Here is a 21,570-nt window from a genome sequence, read left to right as displayed (position 1 = left end):
CCCCGGGGCTCTCGTCCCCACGCTGAGTCTCGCTCACTGCCCTCTGCCCCGAGCCCGTGGGCCTGCATGACCGGGCAGGGGGCCCCAGGGCTCCAGGCCCGGGACCTCCTCCTCTACCTGTCCCCACCTTAACATCCCAGAACAGGGCCAATGGAACCTTAGCTTCAGGGAATTTGAACATTTCTGGATTATTTATTTATTTTTTGGCAAGAAATTTGCCAGGGGAGGCTATCAGGTCTCAGCTCTTTTAACTCGCGACCTTCTCCGTCCTTGGGCTGACAGCTGGCGGGTGGGATGACCCGCGCGGGTGCCCGGGACGGTCCGTGAGCCCATCCCATGGGCCCATGCACCGGCCACCCCCCACCGTGAGGACAGAGGCATTCGGAGGGGCTGCTCAGCCCGCCGCTGCCCTGCGCCCCTCCCCCACCCCCTCCCGCGGGGGTCCTGCTGGTCTTGGCCCTGGACGGGCGACTCACACTTTGGTTGAACATGTCCGTCTCGTGCCTCAGCTGCGTGTACTGACACAGGTGCTGTCGGATCATCTCCACCCTCTCCACCTCCAGCCGCTCCAGCTCCTGCCCGGCGGGGGGTCGGGGGGGAGACGGGACACACCCCTGAGCCTGAGCCCACGGCATGGGGGACCCTCCCCCCCCGGCCCTAACCACACAGCACAAGTCACCGCCTGCTTCATACGGGTCCCAGGGGACCTTGGGGGCTAAACTCACCCAGGATCCAGGGGGCAGGGGGGAGGGAAAAGGGGCAGGGGAGAGGCTGGGGGAGGGGACATGCAGCAGCTACGCTTTCCCGACTCCTGCTCTGCGGGACGCAGTGGGTGCTAAGGGCTTCGCGTGCATTACTTAACTGTTCTCGGTCATTTTAAGAGAGGGGCTCTACATTGGGAGATGGAGAGGAGAAGGGAGTTGAGGGAAATTGGAAGGGGAGGCGAACCATGAGAGACTACGGACTCTGACAGACAACCTAAGGGTTTTGAAGGGTCGGGGGTGGGAGGTTGGGGGAACAGGTGGTGGGTAATAGGGAGGGCATGTATTGCATGGAGCACTGGGTGTGGTGCAAAAACAATGAATACTGTTACGCTGAAAAAATAAATAAATAATAAATTTAAAAAAAAGCAAAAATAATAAATATTCCAAACTCAAAAAAAAAAAAAAAAAAAAGAGAGGCTCTTATCTGTGACATCACTTGCCCAAAGCCCAGGGCATTATGGGAGGAGCTGATTCTGCCGCAGGGCAGCCCCGGCCCCAGTTCCCTGTCGGGTTGGACACATGGGTCACGTGTAGAGATTCTGTGTCTCGGACTCTTGGGGGTTTGTCCCTGGGGCTCTGTCTCCTCTCTTCTGTCCAGTTCAAGTGCAGACGAGAGACCAGGCCAGGGGACGTGGGGGTGGGGAGAAGCACGTGGCGAGGAGTCAGATGGCCATGGCCAAATGGAAGAGAGAGGGTTTGTCCTTCGGTTTCTAGATGGTTCTGCATCTTTGGAATTTAGGGGATCAGGCTGCTATTCTGTGCACAAGTAGGTCACTGCCCAGGTGATTAACTGGGAAGAAGGGTAAAGCGGGGGGCTTAATTAGGAGATTAACCAGGAGGAACACTAGGTCATGGTCCCTGGGGGAGGCCTCTCATCTGTTCCGGGGGGTGGACACCTGGGCATGCAGAGTGAGTCTGTCCTGTGCCCGATGGACAAGGCTGGTTTTGGGCAGTGGACGATGCAGTGGACTTGGCCCAAGTGCCAAGCACATTTCGTCATCCAGCCCAACGGGACTCCCTGAGGATGAGATGCTGTCCCTTCATAAGAAATACTCGGGAGGCGCCCGGAGCAGGGGGGCGCCGCCCAGTCCGTTCTGACTCCTGGTTTCGGCTCAGGTCTAGATCTCAGGGTTGTGGGACTGAGTCTCAGGTTGGGCTCTGCGCTCAGGATGGAGTCTGCTTGAGATTCTCCTCCCCCAACTGCCTCTCCCCACCGCGCTCTCTCTCTCTCTCTAAAATAAATACATCTTAAAAAAAAATACTCAGGAAGACAAAAAAAGGGGGTCCGATGCCTAGTCCCTGAACTCCTTGATCAGAGGCCTCCACTCCCATTCCGTCTAAGCAGCTATCCCAACCTCACTCCGTATGCGTCCTCTTTCTAGGACGGGCAACCCTGCCGGGGGTGGGTAGGGTCACATTTTTCCTATAACTTGATTATTTGTCCTAAAGGCTTCACTGTCACTTGGCTGAAGGCACCCTTGGTCGACCCTGACCCCTCCAGGGATAGCCAAAGAAGAACAGTAAGACCCAACCCCTGCCTGTGTTCACACAGCTAGGAAGTGCCAAAGCAGGATCTGAATCCACAGACCGGCCCAGAGTCAAGGTCTTGACCTCAGTGTTGGAGAGGATCTAATGGGCACTCTGTGGCCCCCTCCACCCCATCCCCCACACATCCGCCAGCATCCCCGCCAGGGCATCCTAAGCACCAGCCCCGCACTGACAAGCTCTCACATCTCTGCTCACTCACCAACGTGGTGGTCACCATCTCTTCAAACCACTTGGACTGGGCTTGGTTGTAGAGGTCCACGCAGCGCATGAGGTCATCCCCTGGAAAAGACCGTTAGCCACCATCACACTCCGTCCTGTCCTCACCATGGCTGCCCTGCCCCATCCGGGCCTCATGCCTTCTCCTCTCCCTGGGTCACGGAGGCCACACTGGGAAGTGGAGGAAGGGGAAACAGAGTGAAGGGAAGGGGAAACCCTTGTATCATGAGTGTCCCTCTGAGCTTGACCCCAGGTACCAAGAATTCAGGATGAAGGTTTCTCAGTATGTGTGCATGGGGGGGGGTGCTCCTAGGAACCCCCCAATCCTACCATGAACCCAAGAAATCCCTCCCTCTCTAAAGAGGGCACTTTCATTTGACATTGGAGAATCCTCGGTTAAAACGTGTTATAAGCAACTTAGAAGGAGTTAAGAGTTAAAGAAGAGTCTGGAAGTTGCATGTGTGTGCATATGCGTGCTGGAACGTAATCCCAAAACACAAAATAACGTGTCTGACGGTCTATGGCTCACTCACACACACACACACGGGTACGCTACGCGCCAAGCCCGGGACAGTGGCCACTTTGGGCGACAGAGGATGGGTAGGAGGGAGTGAGCTCTTCCCACCACATTTAATTTCACAAAAGAGAGACGTGAAACCCACAAACTCTTCAGTCTTGACGGCTGGTCCACGACTTTCCGGAAGGGCAGGAACATGTGAAACATCTTGTAATTAGGAAGGAAGCAAACCGTAAAACAGGTCCAAGCATGACCACCGCATGCCAGCCCCAAGAACCTTGGTTTCCTGATTGTCACAGGGTTCCAGAGATGGGGAGGAATCACAGTCTGTGTTCTCAACGGGTAAAACTCGGGAGCCAGCCCGAAGCTAACTGATTCGCTCTAAACCTAGTAATTGCAGCAGATTCAAAGTTATACCTCTGACCACATCCCTTGGGGCTCATGTGTATCCTGAAATGGAAGTGAAAGAAATCAGGGAGACGCACATCCACGTGACCCAGGGCCCAGCTCAGCAGCCCCCTCCGATGAACCACCCCGCTCGCTTGGGAGAGGAGCCTAAAGAACAGAACCCAAGTAGGGAGTCCTGATCCATCACCAATGAGTGGGTCCCTGACCTCAAAAAGGACTGACCTGGAGAGAAGAGAGTACATAGGTCACTGCAAACACATTCCCACCAGAAGCCTGCAAGCCCGAGCCTAACCAAAGGCAGCGGGGGGAGGTCAGCATGTCCCCCTACAAACCTACAATGCTCAAACCCCCACTGCCCTCTTCGTCGACCCTGATCTTGAGAACATGCTTTGAAATCTGGTAGCTGTAGGAGACGGTGTCTTCTGTCTATGAAGCCAGCCCGAGGGTATCCTTCGGAACTAGGGAAGGAATTATGGTCGTGGCTCCTGGACCCGGAATATCCGGGCTGTCTTACAATCTCCACTGTCTAGTGGCTGTGCGATCGTGGAGAAGTCAGTTCACCTGCCTGTGTGCCTCAGGCTCACCACCTACAAAATGGGAGAGCAACAGTATGTCCACGGAGTGACGGGAAGATTAAGGAGTCGTGACATGTCTAGTGTTTGCAACGGACGCCGGCCGAGACGGCATAAGGTGACACGAGCTACGGTGACGGCAATGATGACAAAATGCAATCCAGCCCTGCGAGGACCCAGAGGTGCACCCTTCCAGAGGCTCTGGGAAAGAGGACGGAGGAGAGGAAAGGGAGGGACAGAGGCAGGGAAAAAGAGCGGGCGTCTTCCGGGTGACGGGCCATCCAGGAACATGGGGACAAGCAGTGTCTTTGGAAGACGAGACGGTGGGATTCTGGGCCCCGGCGTTCCAGGACTGTCACCGCCTGTGAAGGGGACAGAAACACCCCCTCCCCTCCCCGCCGGAGGACTGGGGGCTTGGACATGGACGCCCTGAGGCAGGGGGCCCGGCGCCTGGCACACAGACAGGGTTTTGGAAAGGCAGAATTTTTCACAGAGATCCAAGGACGAGGATGGGTCACTTCTGTCATAGCATAACTCCAAACTGTAGGGCTGAGAGACCGTGTTACCTGATTAACCCACAACAACCCGAGATACAAAGAGCAAGACCAGAAACCTCTCCTTCTAGGCAGGGTCCTGGATGGCGGAAATGCGACATTCTTCTGAACTTGGCTGAAATGGACTAGAAAGTGCAAAGAGCGAGATTATCTAGAATGTGAGAGAAATGAAAATAAGAAGCTAATTACTGAGACTAGGAGAAGGACAGCAAAATATCTAGGATATGAGAAAAATGAAAACACACAAAAAAATCAAGACTTGAGGACCAAAGCCAAAAGCAGTGGTGTGAGTTCAAAGAAACACTTGGTGGCTCAAATATGCATGTATTTACTTCTTAAACCTGGAGCCAAAGAAAAAAACGCAATCGAAAAAATATATATGGAAAAAGTTCTTTCTAAATCACAAAACCCAGAACTTATAATAAGAGGAAAAGACTGTTCTACCAAAAATTTCGAGAAGATAACAAGCCGGGGTGGCGGGGGGGTGGGGAGGGGTTGCAGAGAGAAAAGAAAGAAATATAAAGAAAAAAAATAAATGATAAATGGCAACCTTGGAAAAATAATTGCAATTCAAACCACAGGAGGTTAATTTTCCTGACCTATCACTCATCATTGCCAATCAATCCGTCAGAATCAAAGAAACACGGGAGAGGACAGGAGTCATCGGTTCACAGAAAAAAGTCACAGATGACATAGAGAAGTCTATGTTCGAAAAGCTCAAATTCACTCAAAAAGAAACGTACATCGCCAACAACACCATGGTTCTCACCAGACAGCTAGGATGGCGGAGTCTGGTCTCACGCAGTGCGGACCAGAGCTTAGGGCACGGGCATCCCTTACACACCCACGGTGGACACACCTCTCCAGAGAGCAGTTTGGAACCAGCCACGTAAACGAACCCAACGCTCTGACCCGGAAACTCACATCCACACTCTCTACCTTCGCGGACTGAGACTCACAGACACGCAGTTACAGTGACGACATCGTTGAACACCCACCGACCATCTCAAAGTCCTAGAAGAGTCCATCAGGGGAACCATGGGGAAAAAAAAATTGGGGTCTGCGCACGAGAACATCATTCGACCACGGAGAAAGTCTTACTTACGGGATCAGATGGGTAAATAAACATAGTGACAGAACCATCTCGAAGCTACGTCGGTAGAAATATAAGTTCGGGACATAGACGAGAAGCTAATCTAATGAGTCTACATTTAAATATTAAGAAAACGTTTTTAAGAATTCAGACACGAAGTATGATAGCGATTATCCTCTCATGGATAAGATTTTATATTAGGTTACTGGTTACTTAATACTGGTTACTTTTTTTTTTTTTGGCCAAGCGGCGACCTAATTTTATTTTTAAAATTATGAAGTAAGTTGAACGAATTGAAATAGGCTCTCCCCGTCCCGGGTTTGCCTTCCCAATCCCCCGTTAAGCATATTACGTTCTTCTCTTTCTGGATCCGGTTACCACACCAGGTTAAGATCTTTGTCCATCAAATGTCGTGTCTACACTACACCACTCTGTGACTATTTCTACACCACCGTGTCGTCCCGTCCGGACAGCGGCTGCTCCGTCCTGTAATGAGTTTAACCGTGCCCGATCACCAGAAACTCAGGTGAGAAGGGAGACCATCTGATCCGAACCCTAACGACAGCACGCGCTTTAATCCCAGAAAGCCATGAACAGCATTGTCCTGGCGTGACCTTCAACTTGGGACGTCCTGAAGAAATACGGACTAAGTCTTTCTTTTTTTTTTAACTGGTTCTAATGGGCCGTCCTCCCCCTCCTTGTGCATTGGCTAATTTTTACCACAAGGTGGAAGCAGAAACCGACTCACTGGGGGGAAATCTTCGCAGGAGACTCTCAAATCTGGTTCTTTTGTGGGACAAAATGTCGGATTCTGTGGTGGGGGCAGGGGTCCCCCGATCACCACAGGGCAGCCCTGGAGCTGTCCTGGAGAGCCACGTCACTCGCTGGGGACGTGGCATCGCTGGGTGGACAGGAGGCCTGGGTTCTGGGCACGGGGAGGAGTTTCTCCACCTCCTGACCCGAGCTCCAGGGCAGCTCCCCCACACCAGGAGGGCCTGGACACAGCGCCGCAGCCCCCCACCCCAGCCTGGTCCTGGGACGCACCTTCGCGGGCACCCCGCCTGCCAGCCTCCCCCTTCCTGCGCCTCCGAGGCCCTGGACACCCCACCTGCCAGCCTTCCTGCAACTCCGAGGCCCCGGGGGAGGGTCAGAGAGGCGGGGCGCCCACGGCCACACTCACCAGCCTGCGTGGACTTCCTCCGTGCCTTCTTGATGTCCTCCTCCGTCTTGTTGCTCAGCTTGATCTCCAGCTGCTGGGTCTTCATCTCCAGGTCTCTCTGCCGCTCCGTGAGGGCCTTCCGGGCCTGGGGTCCGACGACACAGGGAAGCTACTCACGGGGCTCTGAGCCGGGACGGCCCCGCCCGTTCTGCAGCCCAACCTCCCTTCTGCTGGGGAAGGGTCCTCTCTTCTCCCCGTGTTCATGGACATTTTCCCCGGCAGTGCCGAGTGGATGACGGCTCCTGCCACCCCAATCTAGGCCCAGAGGGGCCCTTTCGTGGCCGCAGCGGGCAGGCGCTGGACGCGCCCCCTGTCCCGCACCCCGCCCCATCCCCACCCCCATCCCACCCCCCGGGGACAAAGGCCTCTGCCAGCAGGCAGGCCCCCCACCTTCTCCACCGCGGCATAGCGGCTGGCCAGCTGCTTGCGGAGGTCGGCGATGTGGTGGTCACACTTCTTCATGTCCTTCTTGAAGTTCTCTCGGAAGTTCATCAGGGGTTTCTCCACCTCGCTGTGCAGCTGTTGAGGACAGTGGGGCGGGGGGGAGGGGGCAAGCTCAGGACCCCGGGGCATCAGCGGCACGGGAGGGAAGATGCAACGGGCCACACATCAGGTCTCGGGTTGGAGGGTCGCCTTAGCTGGCTAGACCCCAGGATTCACACCAACGGACTGAGGGCTTAGTGTCCAAGCCTTTCCGAACCCTTTGCCAGCTGCCTCCTGCCCCTCAGGGCACCCACGGCTTCTCATGGGACTTTGCTTGGGTCCCGAGCCGATGCTGCTGACTTTCCAAACTGGGATTTTTCTGGGGGCAGAAACCAAGCCACCATCTCCTCATCCCCAAGCACGGAGCACAGTGACTGCCACGTGCGCGCCATTTAATGAGATGAGCTCGGGTCAGTTCTGTTTGCTCAACGTCTGCTGTGGGCCAGGTGCCCAATGCGACAAGGATGGTCTGGACACGGCTCAGAGCTCCAGGAAGCCGTGGTGGGAACCTCACCCAAGGCCAGGAGGAACGCACTTCTCCAGACAGGTGCACCTTCCCTCTGGCTGGAGGGAGCCGGCCTCCCAGAGAGCTAGAGAGGGGCTGGTTTCTCAAGCACTTTGTCCTCTCCCTATTCCACTCCCTTCATAAGGAGACCTTTTCCAGATCAGTGTGGGCCTGATGCGGTCATAGCCGGGGGAGCAGCCCAGAGCCCAGCTGACAGGCTCTCAGACTCAGCCTCCCAGAGTCCCTCAACTCACCCCCCCGGAGCCCCCAACTCACTCCCTGGAGCTCCCCAACTCAGCTCCTGGAGCCCCCGACTCAGCATCCCAGAGCCCTCTGACTCAGATTTCCACAGGGCCTTGGCTCAGATTCCTAGAGTGCCTCGGCTCAGCCTCCCGGAGGCCCCCGACTTGGCCTCCTACGGCCCTCATACAGCTTTCCAGGGTCCCTCGCCCTGCACGTGTCCCTGAAGCACCTCTGGGAAGCTCAGCTGAACTTCCCGGAACACAGGACCTCCCAACATGGATTCTACCGCTTCTCTCTCTTCCTCCTCACCAGACTCTTGCCACATTCCCTTTTTCTCCAGAGACCCCAGGACTTCCGTGTTTGTAGCCCTAAACCACCAAATACACGTGACTGTGAGTTCCCAGAGGGCAGAGACCTGCGGGCTTTGTCCCGCTGGGTCCACAGCGTCCGGCTGGAGCTGGCACGGGGCGGGAGCCCCTTTATTACCTGGGACAATGACACAATCTTCAGTGCCCGATGCCTGGGAGAGAAGTGGACGCCTTTGTTGATGACCTTCAAAGGTTAAAAGGGCACAAGCCGATCAAACACTGCGTCCCCCCCATGTAAATGCCTCACTTTTCTGAGCCCCTAGAAGTGGCCTTGCCTAGGAAGATAGCCCCACCTGCTGGCAGCCTGAGAGACACTACACATTGGGACCTGCCCACGCAGGTCACTTTCCCATACAGATCAGGTATTGGCGGAGAAGTGGCTTCACTTAGTTGTCGTGGAAACCTGATTTTTTTGGGGGGGTGGCTACTGATGAGGGCGAACTCAGCCTGTTGATTCGGTAACTCAGGGGTCGTTTTCCAAGGGCCTAGGGAGTGAATTGATTTCCAGAATTCCATGTGCCCAAGAGCTACCCAGAGGGTCTTTTCAACATTCAGGATTCCTGGGTCCCAGCCCCAGGCCCTGCGGTCTGGGGAAGGGCCCCAGAACCTGCCAATACACCAAAATGTGTCCCCCAGATTCCAAACTGACTTTCTGGAAACATAATGCTACTTGTGGTCACAGGCATGCCATCCCATAGACAGAAACCCATGGATTCTCCTATATTTTAAGTGTGCTTTCAAAAAACTAATTGTTTCTTTAAGAATGCTGGCTGGGTGTCCTTCTCTACTTGTTCTTCATGTCTGAACACCTTAGTCTGCCCAGGGCCAGAAGGCCTTCCCGGACGCTTGCCCTCGTGACCTCCTGAGCTGGCCTGAGAGTTGTGAAATCAGCTTAGCTAGGAGTGTAGGGTCAGGACCAGCTTTCGGATTAGAAAGAGAGAGCACCAGAGTGCATCATAGGCAGAAGGACAGGGGCGGCTTCGGGAAGCGGCTATCTCACGATGCACGTGTGTGCGTATCCGTACGTGGCTATCTGGGCGTGGGCGCCTGCATGTTCTGGCTGCCCGTGGAAAACGTGTGACTGGGGGTCCCAGTCAAATAAGATTCAAGCCACTGATCTGGTCCAAACGCTTCATTTCACACATGGAAAAAAAAAAAAGGTAGCCGAGAGACACTAAGACTCGCCCCAGGTCCCAAAGCTTGTTAGGGAAAGCCCCAACACAGAACCCAACGTCTCTTGACTCCCACTGTCCCCCTAAAATGTCCCGCCTGCACGCATGGTCTCTCCTGCCGGATTAGACTTCTCTTCCATCAGAAAGAATTCCCCCATTTTCCCTTCCTCGGCCGAAGCCAGGTACCCCTTCTTTTGTATACGGCAATCTTGTTTCGTTAAGAGCTCTGTTACCAGGAGCGGTGGCTGGAACCAGGAGACACAGCCTGAAAGACGGCCCTGATGAAATTGCATTTCTTAAAAGAGCACTCACACCCCCCTCCCACCGCCGACACAGAACATTCGGAGTGGAATTTCAACGAGCCCTCTGGAGGCAGATGCTAAAATGGGTTTCGGGCATTTTGGAGCTGTACGATCCACAGCACAGGAATAAATCCTTGGGGCCCCTTTGCCTTCAAGGAACCACTGTCCTCCCACGGGGCTGCTATCTGGTTCCTTAAGGCCACCAACACTGACGGACAGGCTGGGGGCAGCAGACGTCTCATCGGACATCTAGTTTCTGTGAACATTGGTCCAAGTCCCCCTCCCCACCCCCCATCAGCAGCATGTTGAAGTCCTCTATGCCTTAAATGCCACTGGTCTGCCCAGAGGGAAGGTATGGGGGGACAAGTGACTGATTGACTAAGTCTTGCCCTTTGCTTCCCCTGGAGCAGAGATGGAGGCTGTGAGACCAGGAGCCTCGATGGAGCCTCTCTGACCGTCCACATTTGTGAAATGCAGACGCTGACTGGCAAGATGGTGGATAAAACCAAGGCCAAGGAGTGATTCCCTGCACAGAAACTTCTAGAACGCTCACCCACTGGGAAACCCTGATACCACAAACATGTATTTTGGCCTTTGTCCCCGGCTCCCGAGCGTTGTAACTCTCCTGAGCGGCTGGGGGGCGACGGGCATCTTTTGAGCTAGTATCTGGTCTCTGACCCTGGTGTCTGAGACAGAACTCCTAAATCCCTTGGCTTTTCCTGGATGAGAGAAGCATCGTTCGTTCTAATGAAGTGACCTTGGTGGTCTCCCAGAGAGCTTCAGGATGGGGGCTGGGTCACCGGAAAGCCCAAGCCACGATTAGAAGCTTCAAACTTTCTGCCCCTCCTCCAACCCCTGGGGAGGGAAGGGGACCCGGAGGTGGAGTTAATAAGCGATTATCCCCACGGGATAAAAATTCTACAAAAATCTATAAATCTTCGGGTTTGGAGAGCTTTGTAGTTGGTGAGTTGGTCAAGTCCATGGGGACAGAAGCTCCTAAGCTCAGGGCTCTTCCAGACCTCGCCCTGCATACCCCGTCACCTGGCTGTTCATCTGTATCCTTCATGATGTCCTTTAATACAGAATAAACCGGTAACCTGAGTACAGGTCTCCCTGAGTTCCGGGGGCCATTCAGCAAATTATCAAACGTGCAGAGGGGGTTGTGGGAACCCCTGATTTGTAGCCACATCAGACACAAGTGTGGGTCACCTCAGGATCCACTACTGGCAACAGACACCCTGTGGGATGGAGCCGCTTCCCGCTGGGATCTGAGCTGGAAAGCATTTTGTCACCTGCTGAGCACCCTGGAAACAGTCAAGACCAGAGGGTCCTGCTGATGAACACCAGGTGCGCCGGGTTTCCTGGGGATCCGGCAGGTGACCTTGCCGAGGCTGGATTCAGCTCTCCTGCACACAGGCAGCCTCCCCGGGCCATCTCCCCCAGCAGCGGAGATCCCCCCCTGGGGTTGGGACACGAGAAGGGAGGCCTGAAGGGAACACTCCCCGATCGACAGCTTGAAAATAACTACTTTGTGCAAGGCAGGAAAAAAGACGCCTCGCTCGACTGGTAAAAATTTCCCACCAAGGGCTCTGTGGCCAGGTTAGGGTGCCACTGTGAGCCCAGAAAGTCTCACTCATGGCTGAGTCATGAGTCAACCCAATCTCGGGGAGCTAACATCCTTCCGAAGTGGGGAGCTTCTAACAGCACTGTTTTCTCCTCCCACCCCAGATCTTTGTAAAGCCCCTTCATGGGTCCCAATCATGTGAGCCCTTCATTGTGCCCTCTGTGCAGGGGAACCATCCCCGGGCGAGATGGTGAGACGTGTACAAAGCCGGAGTCCTGTCCTCCAACAGCGCACTTCCCATGGGGACCTCAAAGCCCAGAACGGTGATTCCTATGAGGAAAGCTCTGGAGAACAGATGGAACCATGAGCGCAGAGTGTGGGAGTCAGGGAGGAGCAGCCAGCCGCTTTGGGGAGATGCTACCTTCCTACGGTAGTAAAGGAGGCAGTGTGCCCTCCAATTTAAAAATGGGGGCTCAGAGTTTAAGTGCTTTGCCCGAGCACCTTGTCGGGTTGCTGTGTCTGACTGGGGACAGTGGGAAGAGCGTGGACCCCAGGAAGCAAAGGTCACCGAGAATGGTGCTACCCTCAAGGGGTCTCTCTTCCTTTAAAAGGCAACCATGCTCATGGTCGCCCCATCAGTCATTCACACTTTAGTATGAATTATTTCCTTCAGACACTGGGTTTATTTTTTCCCCTGAAGAGTAGATCAGAGCCTGAGATGGAATCTGGTGATGCAGAGTGAATAAGACAGAAACCCTGCTGTCCTCAAGGTCACAAACGAAACCAGCAGATTTTCCCTGGGGCACAGCCTGGTCTCTCCTGACAGCATAAAGAAACAGAACATGCCCAGCAAAGGAGAGTGAGGGTCCCCTGAGGGACTGAGGGGTACCCACCCTCACCTCACAGAGCTGAAGCTAAACTTGGAGTAATTTTCTGAGCTGGTTGTTAAAGATGGCCAGCATTAAAAATGCAATGGTCTACACTTAGCAAATTATATTAAAAACAAGGGTAATAAGTACTTATAACTACTAATCCTTATCAACCTTTTACGACTCTCCGAGATGCTGATGGACCTTTATGCCTCCTGATACTACTGTCTGGGGACAGTGGGTACCCTGGCTGATGGTTGCTTTTGTGCCTCTGGTTCCCCGCACCAGAAATCTACACCATACACCCTGGAAAGGGGCCAGCGGGACACATCGGAAAGCCCCTCAGCCACACACGGCTGCACCCGACCAACCCAGAGAGGCCGCGGGGCCACCTTACCTTGGCGGAGAACTTGAGATGGACTTCTGCCTCATCTGCGAGGCTCTTCTTCACCTGGGCCCACGCTTCTCCCAGGGACCTACAACACAAGGGAGAACATCAGACCCGGATCGGAGATCTCAGCCCCTCCCAAGGTGGATAGCAGATCTCCACGTGAACCACCCCAAACCGAGATGAGGGGCAGGTGCTGGCAGAGGCTGGGGAAACATCTGGAAACCCGGAGAAGCCGGGGAGAGGCAAGAGGAAGATGGGGTACAGCTGCAGGCGGGGGGCCTGGATACCTGCGTGTTACTGTCCCTGTGTCTTCCCGGGGCCCCCCCCCGGCTCATAGATGGACAGTACAAATGTTTGCTAGTCTATCCAGGAAGAAGGCCAGCCACCTTTTCAGGGAGAAGCCATCTGCAAACAGAAGGTGCCATACAGGGGTGCCTGGGTGGCTCAGTTGTTTAAGTGTCTGCCTTTGGCTCAGGTTGTGATCCCAGGGTCCCGGGGTCCTGGGGTCCTGGGATGGAGTCCTATGCCAGGCTCTCAGCTCAGACAGGAGCCTGCCTCTCCCTCTCCCTCTGCCATTCCCCTCCCGGCCCCCGCCTGTGCCCTCTGGCTCTATCTGTCAAATAAATAAATAAAATCTTAAAAAAAAAAAAAAAAAGAAGGTGCCACAACAGCTCTGCCTGTGGATAAGCCTCCAGTGGCCAGACTTCCAAGGGGGAGCAGAGACAGACCCCCAGGCTGCCTCTCACAGACACCCACGCAGCAGGAAAGGCCGTCCATCCTCCTCCACAGAGGAGGGGCTCCTGCCAGGCCTGAATCTGGGCTGGGAGCTCTGGTGCTGCCCACACCTTCCCGGAGGAGGACAGAGTCCTGAAAGCTAATCACTTTCTACTCCAAGGAGACGTCTCAGACAGAAGCGATCTCCCGAAATCCCCAAGGCTTTCACAAGCGGCCCCGGTGCCCTTCACTACTTGGAACCCTTGAGCCTCGCTGGGCTTCCAGCAATACCAACGGCTCCTGGCTCCAGACCTCCTCCCCCAGCCAGTAAACCCAGGCTGACCCTGCAGGTGCCTCCATTTCATCAAAAAGCCACTTGCCCCCCGAGAATCCATAAAACGTGAGTGGGGTGGCAAAGCTGATGTAAAAAGGCAGCATGGGCCTCCAGCGGGGCCACCAGCAGCTGAGAACTGCCCAACAGAACAAAATGAGTCTCTGTGGCTACTGTTCCAGCCTGTCTGGTTGTGGTGCTGGCTCATGGGAAAGGACTGAGCAATTCTTTCTAGGAGTCTGGCAGCAGAGAAAGGTCCCCTGGGGTGGTCCTGGCTGGGGATCCCTGGGGAGCTCATTGGAGAGCGGGAGTGAGGAATGGGGTGCTCCAAGCTGGTTTGCAAGGGCCTGAGCTCTGGAAGCTGGGCGGCTTGGCCCCTCCCCCGATTTGGCAGATGGGTGGGTGGGGAAGGAGGGGAAAGGAAAGGAAAGGAGGGGGTAGGAAAGGGAAGGAGGGGGAAGGAACAGTCATGGGGGTCATGCAGATAGAAGAACAGGATACCGGGTCCAGACAGAGACACCCAGATACAGGCAAGTTATGTGTAGCAAAGGGGCCAAGCAGCTCGGTGAGGGACGGAGGATGGTCTCAACAAACGGGCAGAGACAACCGTATATCCGCAGGCAAAAAAGAGAACTCTCGACCCTCACCCGATGCCCTACACGTAGATTATGTCAATATGGATCACAGACCTAGAGCAAGAGCCGGGCGCCATGCAAAAGCAGGCCTGGGAGGAATGGGAACTCGAAAGAAGGCGGACAGAGAAGGTCTGTCCCTGCAGCCGAGCTACCCACGAGCCCACAAGGGAGAGCTCGGAAGCCAGAAGGGCCCTGGGTGGTCCAGAGTCTGAGCCTACTGTTAGCAGGGTCGCCTGCCCCAGGACTGCCTTAGGGGCCTTAGAATGTCACCTGGGTGAGGCTGTGGGGAAGGAGGAAGCCCAGTGTCAGGCGCTGGCCAAGGTCCTGGCCCCCAGGCTGGGCATTCACAGGTGAGCAGGCGCTGCTGCAAATGCCCAGAACTACGCAGTCTGCCCCCCTCCCCCAACCCCAGAATTCCAGGCCTCCTGGAATTCAGGAGAAAAAAAAAAAAAGCAATTTAGAGATTCTCTCACTTGAAGACAGATTTTTTTCATCTGGTGAGAGGTTAATGAAAGAAATAAAACCTGACATACATTTCCATCACAATGCAGTCTGAGGCATGCCCAATGGAAACGCAAGCCTCTGTCACCATTACCAACGAGAAAAGACCCAAATCCCATTTCCTTCCCACACAGGCGAGAAAGAGAAAGACGGGAGACGGAATAAATAACCAGCGCACAGACCCTGCGGAATCGGACCTGGGCGCAGCGCCGGATGCCGCCCCTCCCCCACCAGCATCTTCCCGGACTGCCCCAGGGTTCTGGGCTGCAGCACCCCGCTCATGTCCAAAGCTGTGTGTCAGTGCAAAACAGCACTGCTGCACACTGGGGGGGGGGGGGGGGGACCCACGTGTTCACCCCCCCATGCCCCCTCCCCCCGCTGGGAGGTATGTGCGCGCGCAGCCGCGAGGGCGGGGTACGCGTTCTTGACCGTGTTGCAGGGGCACCGCGTGCATGCAGGCGAGCGGGCGTGTGCTGTGCGGTCCGTGTCTGTAAGGGCATGTGTGTGCACGGCGTGGCGGCGCAGGCCTGGCGCGTGCAGCTGGGAGCATATGCTGAGCCCGCTGGCAGGTTGCAGTGTCCCTGGCAGCGGCCCAGGCCGAGGAGGTGGAAGCCGGAAGCCTCGAGAGCAGCATTGCATTTGCAGGACAGGGGGACATCCAGGAAAGCCTCCATGCCAGGGCAGAGGGGGGCACCCCCCATACCCCACATCTCCGCTTCCGCCCCCATCTTGGGGCCCAGTGTTCAGAATGGAAGGGGGCCACCGGGAAGGGGCTCATTTCTGCGGAGGAGCCCCTTGGCCTTACCGGGGCCGCCCCGTGGCCCACCGGGTCGGTGGCAACCCACACCGAGGCGGCCTCTCGGCTGCACAGAGAGCCCACGCAGAGAGGCCGGAATGAAAGCCATATGGGGCTGGCGCAGCCGGTCCCCTGAAGGCTTCAAGGTGCACGGGCAGCCCTCTGATGACCACAGCCACCCAGGACAGGCCAACCTCCGTCCTCGGGGGTCACTTCCCCTCGCAGGAGGGGTTCCAGAACAGCCTGCCCCAGAGGAAGGTAGGCACTGGGGAGAAGACCTCGCCGGGCCTTTCAGCTCTCCCTTCCCAAGTCAGGTCACCTTTATGATAGAGGCAAAATCCACCTTAGGTGAAACTAATTGTTTTAAAGAGGGCGACCCAAGGGCACTAGGTATATTCACCATACTGTGCAACCCTCACCTCTGCCCTGGTCCAAAACATTTGTATTCCCATTATGGAGCCCCCAAATTCATATGCTGAAGACCTGCTCCCCAAATTCATGTTTGTGTCCCCCCCAAAGTCACATGTTGAAGCCCTAAACCCTATACCCCAGTGTGGCCCCCAAATTCATATGTTGAATCCCAAAGCTCCCACCCCAAATTCATACATGTTGAAGCCTAAGCCCTCACCCCAAATTCGTATGTCTCCCCCAAAGTTACATGTTGGAGCCCTAAACCCCCACCCCAAATTCAAATGGTGGTGTCCCCCTCAAAGTCACATGTTGAAGCCCTAAGCTCCCCACTCAGTATGGCTGTTACTGGGAGACGGGGCCTCTAAGGAAGTAATTAAGGTCAAATGTGGTCAGAGCAGGGACGGCCTGATTCAATAGGATTCATGTCCTTATAAGAAGAGACTCCAGGGGGGCACCTGGGTGGCTCAGTGGTTTAACCTGCTGCCTTCGGCTCAGGTCATGATCTCAGGGTCCTGGGATCGAGTCCCACGTCGGGCTCTCTGCTCTGAAGGGAGCCTGCTTCCCTCTCACTCTCTCTGCCTGCCTCTCTGCCTACTTGTGATCTCTCTCTGATAAATAAAATCTTAAAAAAAGAAGAAAATGCTACTTAAAAAAAAAAAAAAAAGAAGAGACTCCAGGGAGCCTGTTCTCTCTCCACAGGAAGGGAGACCATAGGGAGAAGGCGGCCACCTGCAACTCAAGAGGAGTGCTCACGCCAGACCCCAACCCTGCCGGCACCATGATCTTGGACCCCAGCCTCCAGAACCAGCATAAATTACATTTGTGTCATTGAAGCCACCCGATCTGTAGGATTCTGTTACAGGAGCCCAAGCAGATGAATATGCACCCCCGAAAGGAAACCCCGAACCCATGAAGCTGTTACCCTCCACTCCCCGCTCCCTGGGTAACCACCCACCTCATTCCACCTCCATGGGTTTGCCTATCTGCACATTTCATATAAATGGAATCCTAACACGTGCACTCTTCTCATCCCATGTCTTTCACTTAGGATGTTTCTAAACTTTATCCACACGGTAGCTTGGGTCAGGGCTGTTTCCCTTCTTACGGTGAAATAATATTCCATCACATCTCCAGTGTGCATGGACACCATTTGCTCATCTGTCCGACCCTTAATGGACCCTTGGATTGTTTGTGCATTTTGGCTACCGTGGATTGTGCTGTTATGAACATGTGGGTACATGTATTTTGTCGGAGTATCTGTTTTCAATTCTTCTGGGTCTGAACCTATGAGCGGAATTGCTGGGTGGTATGATAATCCCAGTTCGTGTTCCTAGGCACTGCCAAAGTGTTTTCCATGGTGGAAAACACCATTTTACATTCTCAGGGTAGGCTGCAAGTCTTTGTCAAGAGATGAGCAGAGAAGCCTTAAGTCTTCTACTGCTAGGGATCCCTCTGTGGTTGGGAGGGTGGGGCTGAGCCTCCCCCAGCTCGACCCAAGGAGGTCTGGACTACTATAGCTGGAGAGGGAGGGGAGCCTGGGCTTCGGGCTCACGGGAGAGAATTCTAAACGAGGGCCTGGGTCCAGAATCCTCTCTCACCCTGTGTCTCACCAGCCTGCCCTCAGAGAGAGGGGTGCTGGGGTGAGTGTCTGGGGGGCAGTGTCCAGCTAACAGGGCAGAGGAGGTGGGAGGCCCTTGTCCACTAGAGAGAAGATAATGTGGAATTTGCCCTCTAGGCAATCTTCCCCATTTCAGTGGGACTGCACAGGGATCAGGGATTGATGAGGAAGAATTCCCCTCCTTCCTGTTGGTGGTTCCTCTCCATTCCCGTCACTGTCCTCCCCACTCACCCTTCCTCCTGCGCAGCCAAGGAGTTCTGAGAGAGCTTAGCTAGGTTTTTCGCATATTCCTCTTCGATCTTTATCCTGCAAAGTGAGAAAACCCAACAGGTCAGCTCTCCCGCGCCAGACTGGACAACCACCCACATCATTCTGCCTCCGTGGATCTGACCTGCAGTCCTAGCGCTTACTGACCGCAGACAGGAACCCACTAGACCACAGGCTCTGACAGTTCAAGGCCTCCTTGTCTATCCACGCAATACACAGCAGGTGCTTAAAAAAAAAAATCTTCATTGGCTGGACGAACTTGTGCAAATCTCTGTCTCCTCATCTATAAAAAAAGATGTTTCCACCTGTCTCCTGGGCCATGAAGAAGTGCTCCCGTTCACCCGGCTCCTAGCCCAGGGCTGCACACAGGAGGCCCTCAGATCAATGATGTAACTCATCATGGGCCAGCAGGAACCCCAGGGCTGCCTCCCTCCAGGCCCCAGAACCTGGGACCTAGAGCCTCCTAAGCAGGGCAGCCCCTGGAAAGCAGGAGCAGCACCTCCCCCCTGCAGCCTCCCAGCGCCCCTCCTCCCTCCCTGTGCCTCCAGCTGTCAAGCCTGCAGGGCACAAGTATTTCCATGGAAACCAGGCAGTGCCCAGAGCTGGGGCTGATCCCATTTCCCTAGAGAGGGAAGTTGCCTTGGATTTCACTTCCAACAGGGGGCCCTTGACACACTTTCCAGGCAACTCTCTGGGGAGTGTTCTGTCTTATCTGGCCCGTGGTGTTCGAGTGTTGTCAAAGGCAACGCTCACCGCCTGACTGCTCCTCTGGGCTGCACTGGGCCACCCGGGGCCACCCATCCGAAGCCCCGACCTCTGTTACTCGGCAAATGGGGAGGCCCCAGAGACACTCCGAGGGCCGCAGTACCTGCTCCTGGCAGCTTTGGAAGCTGATGGCCCACAGGTGTGGTGATGTGGAATGGGATTCCTCACCGAGCCCCCTGGCATCATTCTGAGTAAGATTTTCTGCTTTGCCCCGAGAGACCCACAGCCACATTCCCTCTCTCACGGCTCTGTCCTCCCCGCCACCTCCGGCCGGGCTCCGGAGCCCTCTGGGGTCTCTCTCCTGCTCTGTCACTCCCTTGCCATCACTCTGCCCTCCCCAGGGTGACGCGGGTGGCCGGCATGCAAGCTCCAGCCCACGGCCAGCACATCTCTCTCCTAGCTTCACACCTCCAAACCTCCTCGATGCCAACCACACCTGCCAGGCACGCCTTCCCCTCCAAGCCCTGCCCAGATGCCCTACGCCAGGGCCTCGGGAAGCCCCCGAACCCAGCACACTCCACCTCTGCTCTCGCCTCTCCTGGCTCAGGAGGGCCTCCCAAGAAGTCTGCATTGTTCATGGAAGGCCAGCATGTTCTGTAATGGGAGATTCCATTTATTTGCTCACAGGACATGTCAGTGTGTGTGTGTTCACACTCCACTCCATTCCCTGCCAGCGTAATGGCTCATAAAAGAGATTTGATGATACAAATAGAAAATAGGCGTCCTAAGGAAAAGAGGTGCTTCTAAATGCCAAAGAGTTATTATTACATTATTGTTACCATTAAAAAGCTTTCTTAAATACGTTGCCATTTGCTGTAAATATTTCCAGAGTGCCCTGGAAACTCCGGGTGGAAAGTTGTGTGTATGTGTGTGTGCACACGCAGGGTGTGTGTCTGCACGTGTGTGCTGATAAGTGTGTACTTTATAAGGGTCTCAGACCTTGGAGGGACTGACAGGCGGGAAGGTGGAGAAGGAATTTCTTCTTCTTATACTTTTTCCTGTTTCCATCAGGCTGGATTGGTTTCCTCTTTTACATTCAGACAAACCATCCTTCAGCAAAACCATCATTGTAACCCCTGCGCTGGTCACAATGACCTCACCTGACGCTTCCATCTCACGGGAGCTCCCTGAATGCAGGGATGGGGAAGTGGGTTCTAGACATCCAGGTCTGGGACACAGTTTGAGTTCAAAGATGAATTACAAGACAACATTCTCCTTTTCTGTTATGACAGGGACAGTGCTTCCAATGAGGGCCACACAGGAAAGTCAAGGAGCTAAGCAGTCTGTGTGGGGAGAAAGTAGGGAGTGGTGGAGACTGCGGCAAACCAGAACTCAGGCTCCCTTTCCGGGGCATTGTCATCTGGCTCTGGCCCATTGTTGTGTGAGCCGTTCTTGCCAGACTTTCGGCCTTCTCAAGACAAGCCAGTTGGCCAGCTTGTAAGGTAAATCTACCCATTAAAAAATAAAAAATGTTGGTCCAAACCTTAAACCTATCAGAGGTCTTAGCAACATATCCGCAGGTTAGATCTGTCCCAAGAGCCACAGCTGGTGGCCCGGGTCTCATGCTCCCCATGGCGCGAGCCAGGCCCAGTGCTGGGCGGTCAGTGCTTATCCCAGCCGCTCCCCCACCTCAGGCTCGGAGGGGCCAAGGGGTTGCTGTCTGTGGCCATGGGAGCTGGGAAGGATGTGGACCTCACCTCTCCCGGATGAATTCTGACATTTCCTTCTGCATTTGCTTGCCCTTCAGTTGCTTCTGAAGCAGGAGCTCAAACCCAGCCACGGTGCCATTGCCCTGGGGGTCCTTCTTATCAGCCTAGAAGGGACACAGAAGCACGAGACATTAGGTGACAGGGGTGTCCAGAGCGGCAGGGAATGGAGCGTGGGGAAGGCCGTCTCCAAAGGGACCCGGGTGCCCCTGGAGATGGTACCTCAGCCCAAGAGGGAGGCTGTGCCCACTGTCCCATCTTGTGTCTCTCCTGCAGCCCCCCATCTTCACCGGCACACTCAGACTTGAGCCCTGCAGCTGCTGCCCCTCCCCCACACCCATGACCTTCCATTCTCCCAACCTGGGAAAGAAGAGGAAGAAGGGGGAGTGGCCAGGAACAGCAGCTCCCAATGGCCAACACCTACTGCTTCCCTCCAGGTAGCTGCTGAGGCTGGCAGGAAGCTCCGGGGAGTCTTGGTGGCCTGACACTCAGCTTGGACAGTCTATGGCCTGAGGGGCAAGTGACCCTCACCCTAAGCCCTCTTGGTCTCCTGTCAGCCCCCTGTACTGGCCAGGCAGTGGCATCCTCTCACATTCATACCAGTTCACAGGGGCTTCCGGGAGAGACCCGACTGAAGGGAGGCCAGAGTTCTGGAAAAGGGCAGGGTGCCAGGGTTGACATCCCACCTGGGAAGCCTCGGGCAAGCTCTCCCCTCTGTCCAAGCCTGAGTGGCTTCATCTGGTGCCCGCCTCCTGAGGTCATTTCGGGATAGGTGACTTCTGGAAACGGCTCGGCACAGTGCTCGCCGGACACTAAACGCTCGGTAAGCGCTATCTAACATTAGTCCACTTTTAAGAAAGTTGGGGCTCGGGGAAGATGGCCAAGTCAATGAAATGAGAGCTCAGTACTGGGTCCATTTTGCAAGCAAATACTCTTGAAATTTCAAAACTAAATGTTTTCTTTTGTTTTGTCTGCACTTTCCTCAAGGACACCTGAATACCTCTTTCTTGCCCGCCCCTCCCCGCAACGTCCTGCCTC

At 55.1% G+C, this 21,570-nt stretch overlaps 1 protein-coding gene across 6 annotated transcripts in view; it reads right to left on the bottom strand.

Moving 5' to 3' along the window:
* GAS7 (growth arrest specific 7) overlaps window positions 1–21,570 on the bottom strand; it is a 200,515-nt gene that overhangs the window by 6,204 nt on the left and 172,741 nt on the right. For all 6 annotated transcript variants that reach the window (XM_045984789.1, XM_045984794.1, XM_045984791.1 and 3 more), the window contains 7 exons: window positions 20,524–20,639; window positions 18,026–18,100; window positions 12,795–12,873; window positions 7,282–7,410; window positions 6,853–6,976; window positions 2,512–2,591; window positions 477–575 (listed from right to left, as the gene is read on the bottom strand). In XM_045984789.1, the coding sequence (XP_045840745.1) occupies window positions 477–575; window positions 2,512–2,591; window positions 6,853–6,976; window positions 7,282–7,410; window positions 12,795–12,873; window positions 18,026–18,100; window positions 20,524–20,639 (702 nt within the window). The remainder of the gene's footprint in view (window positions 1–476; window positions 576–2,511; window positions 2,592–6,852; window positions 6,977–7,281; window positions 7,411–12,794; window positions 12,874–18,025; window positions 18,101–20,523; window positions 20,640–21,570) is intronic.

Source organism: Meles meles, chromosome 18, assembly GCF_922984935.1.
Source record: "Meles meles chromosome 18, mMelMel3.1 paternal haplotype, whole genome shotgun sequence".
In the NCBI taxonomy this organism is placed as follows: Eukaryota; Metazoa; Chordata; class Mammalia; order Carnivora; family Mustelidae; genus Meles; species Meles meles.
Note: the sequence above shows the minus strand (reverse complement) of the source record. Positions and strands in the feature narration are given on the sequence as shown.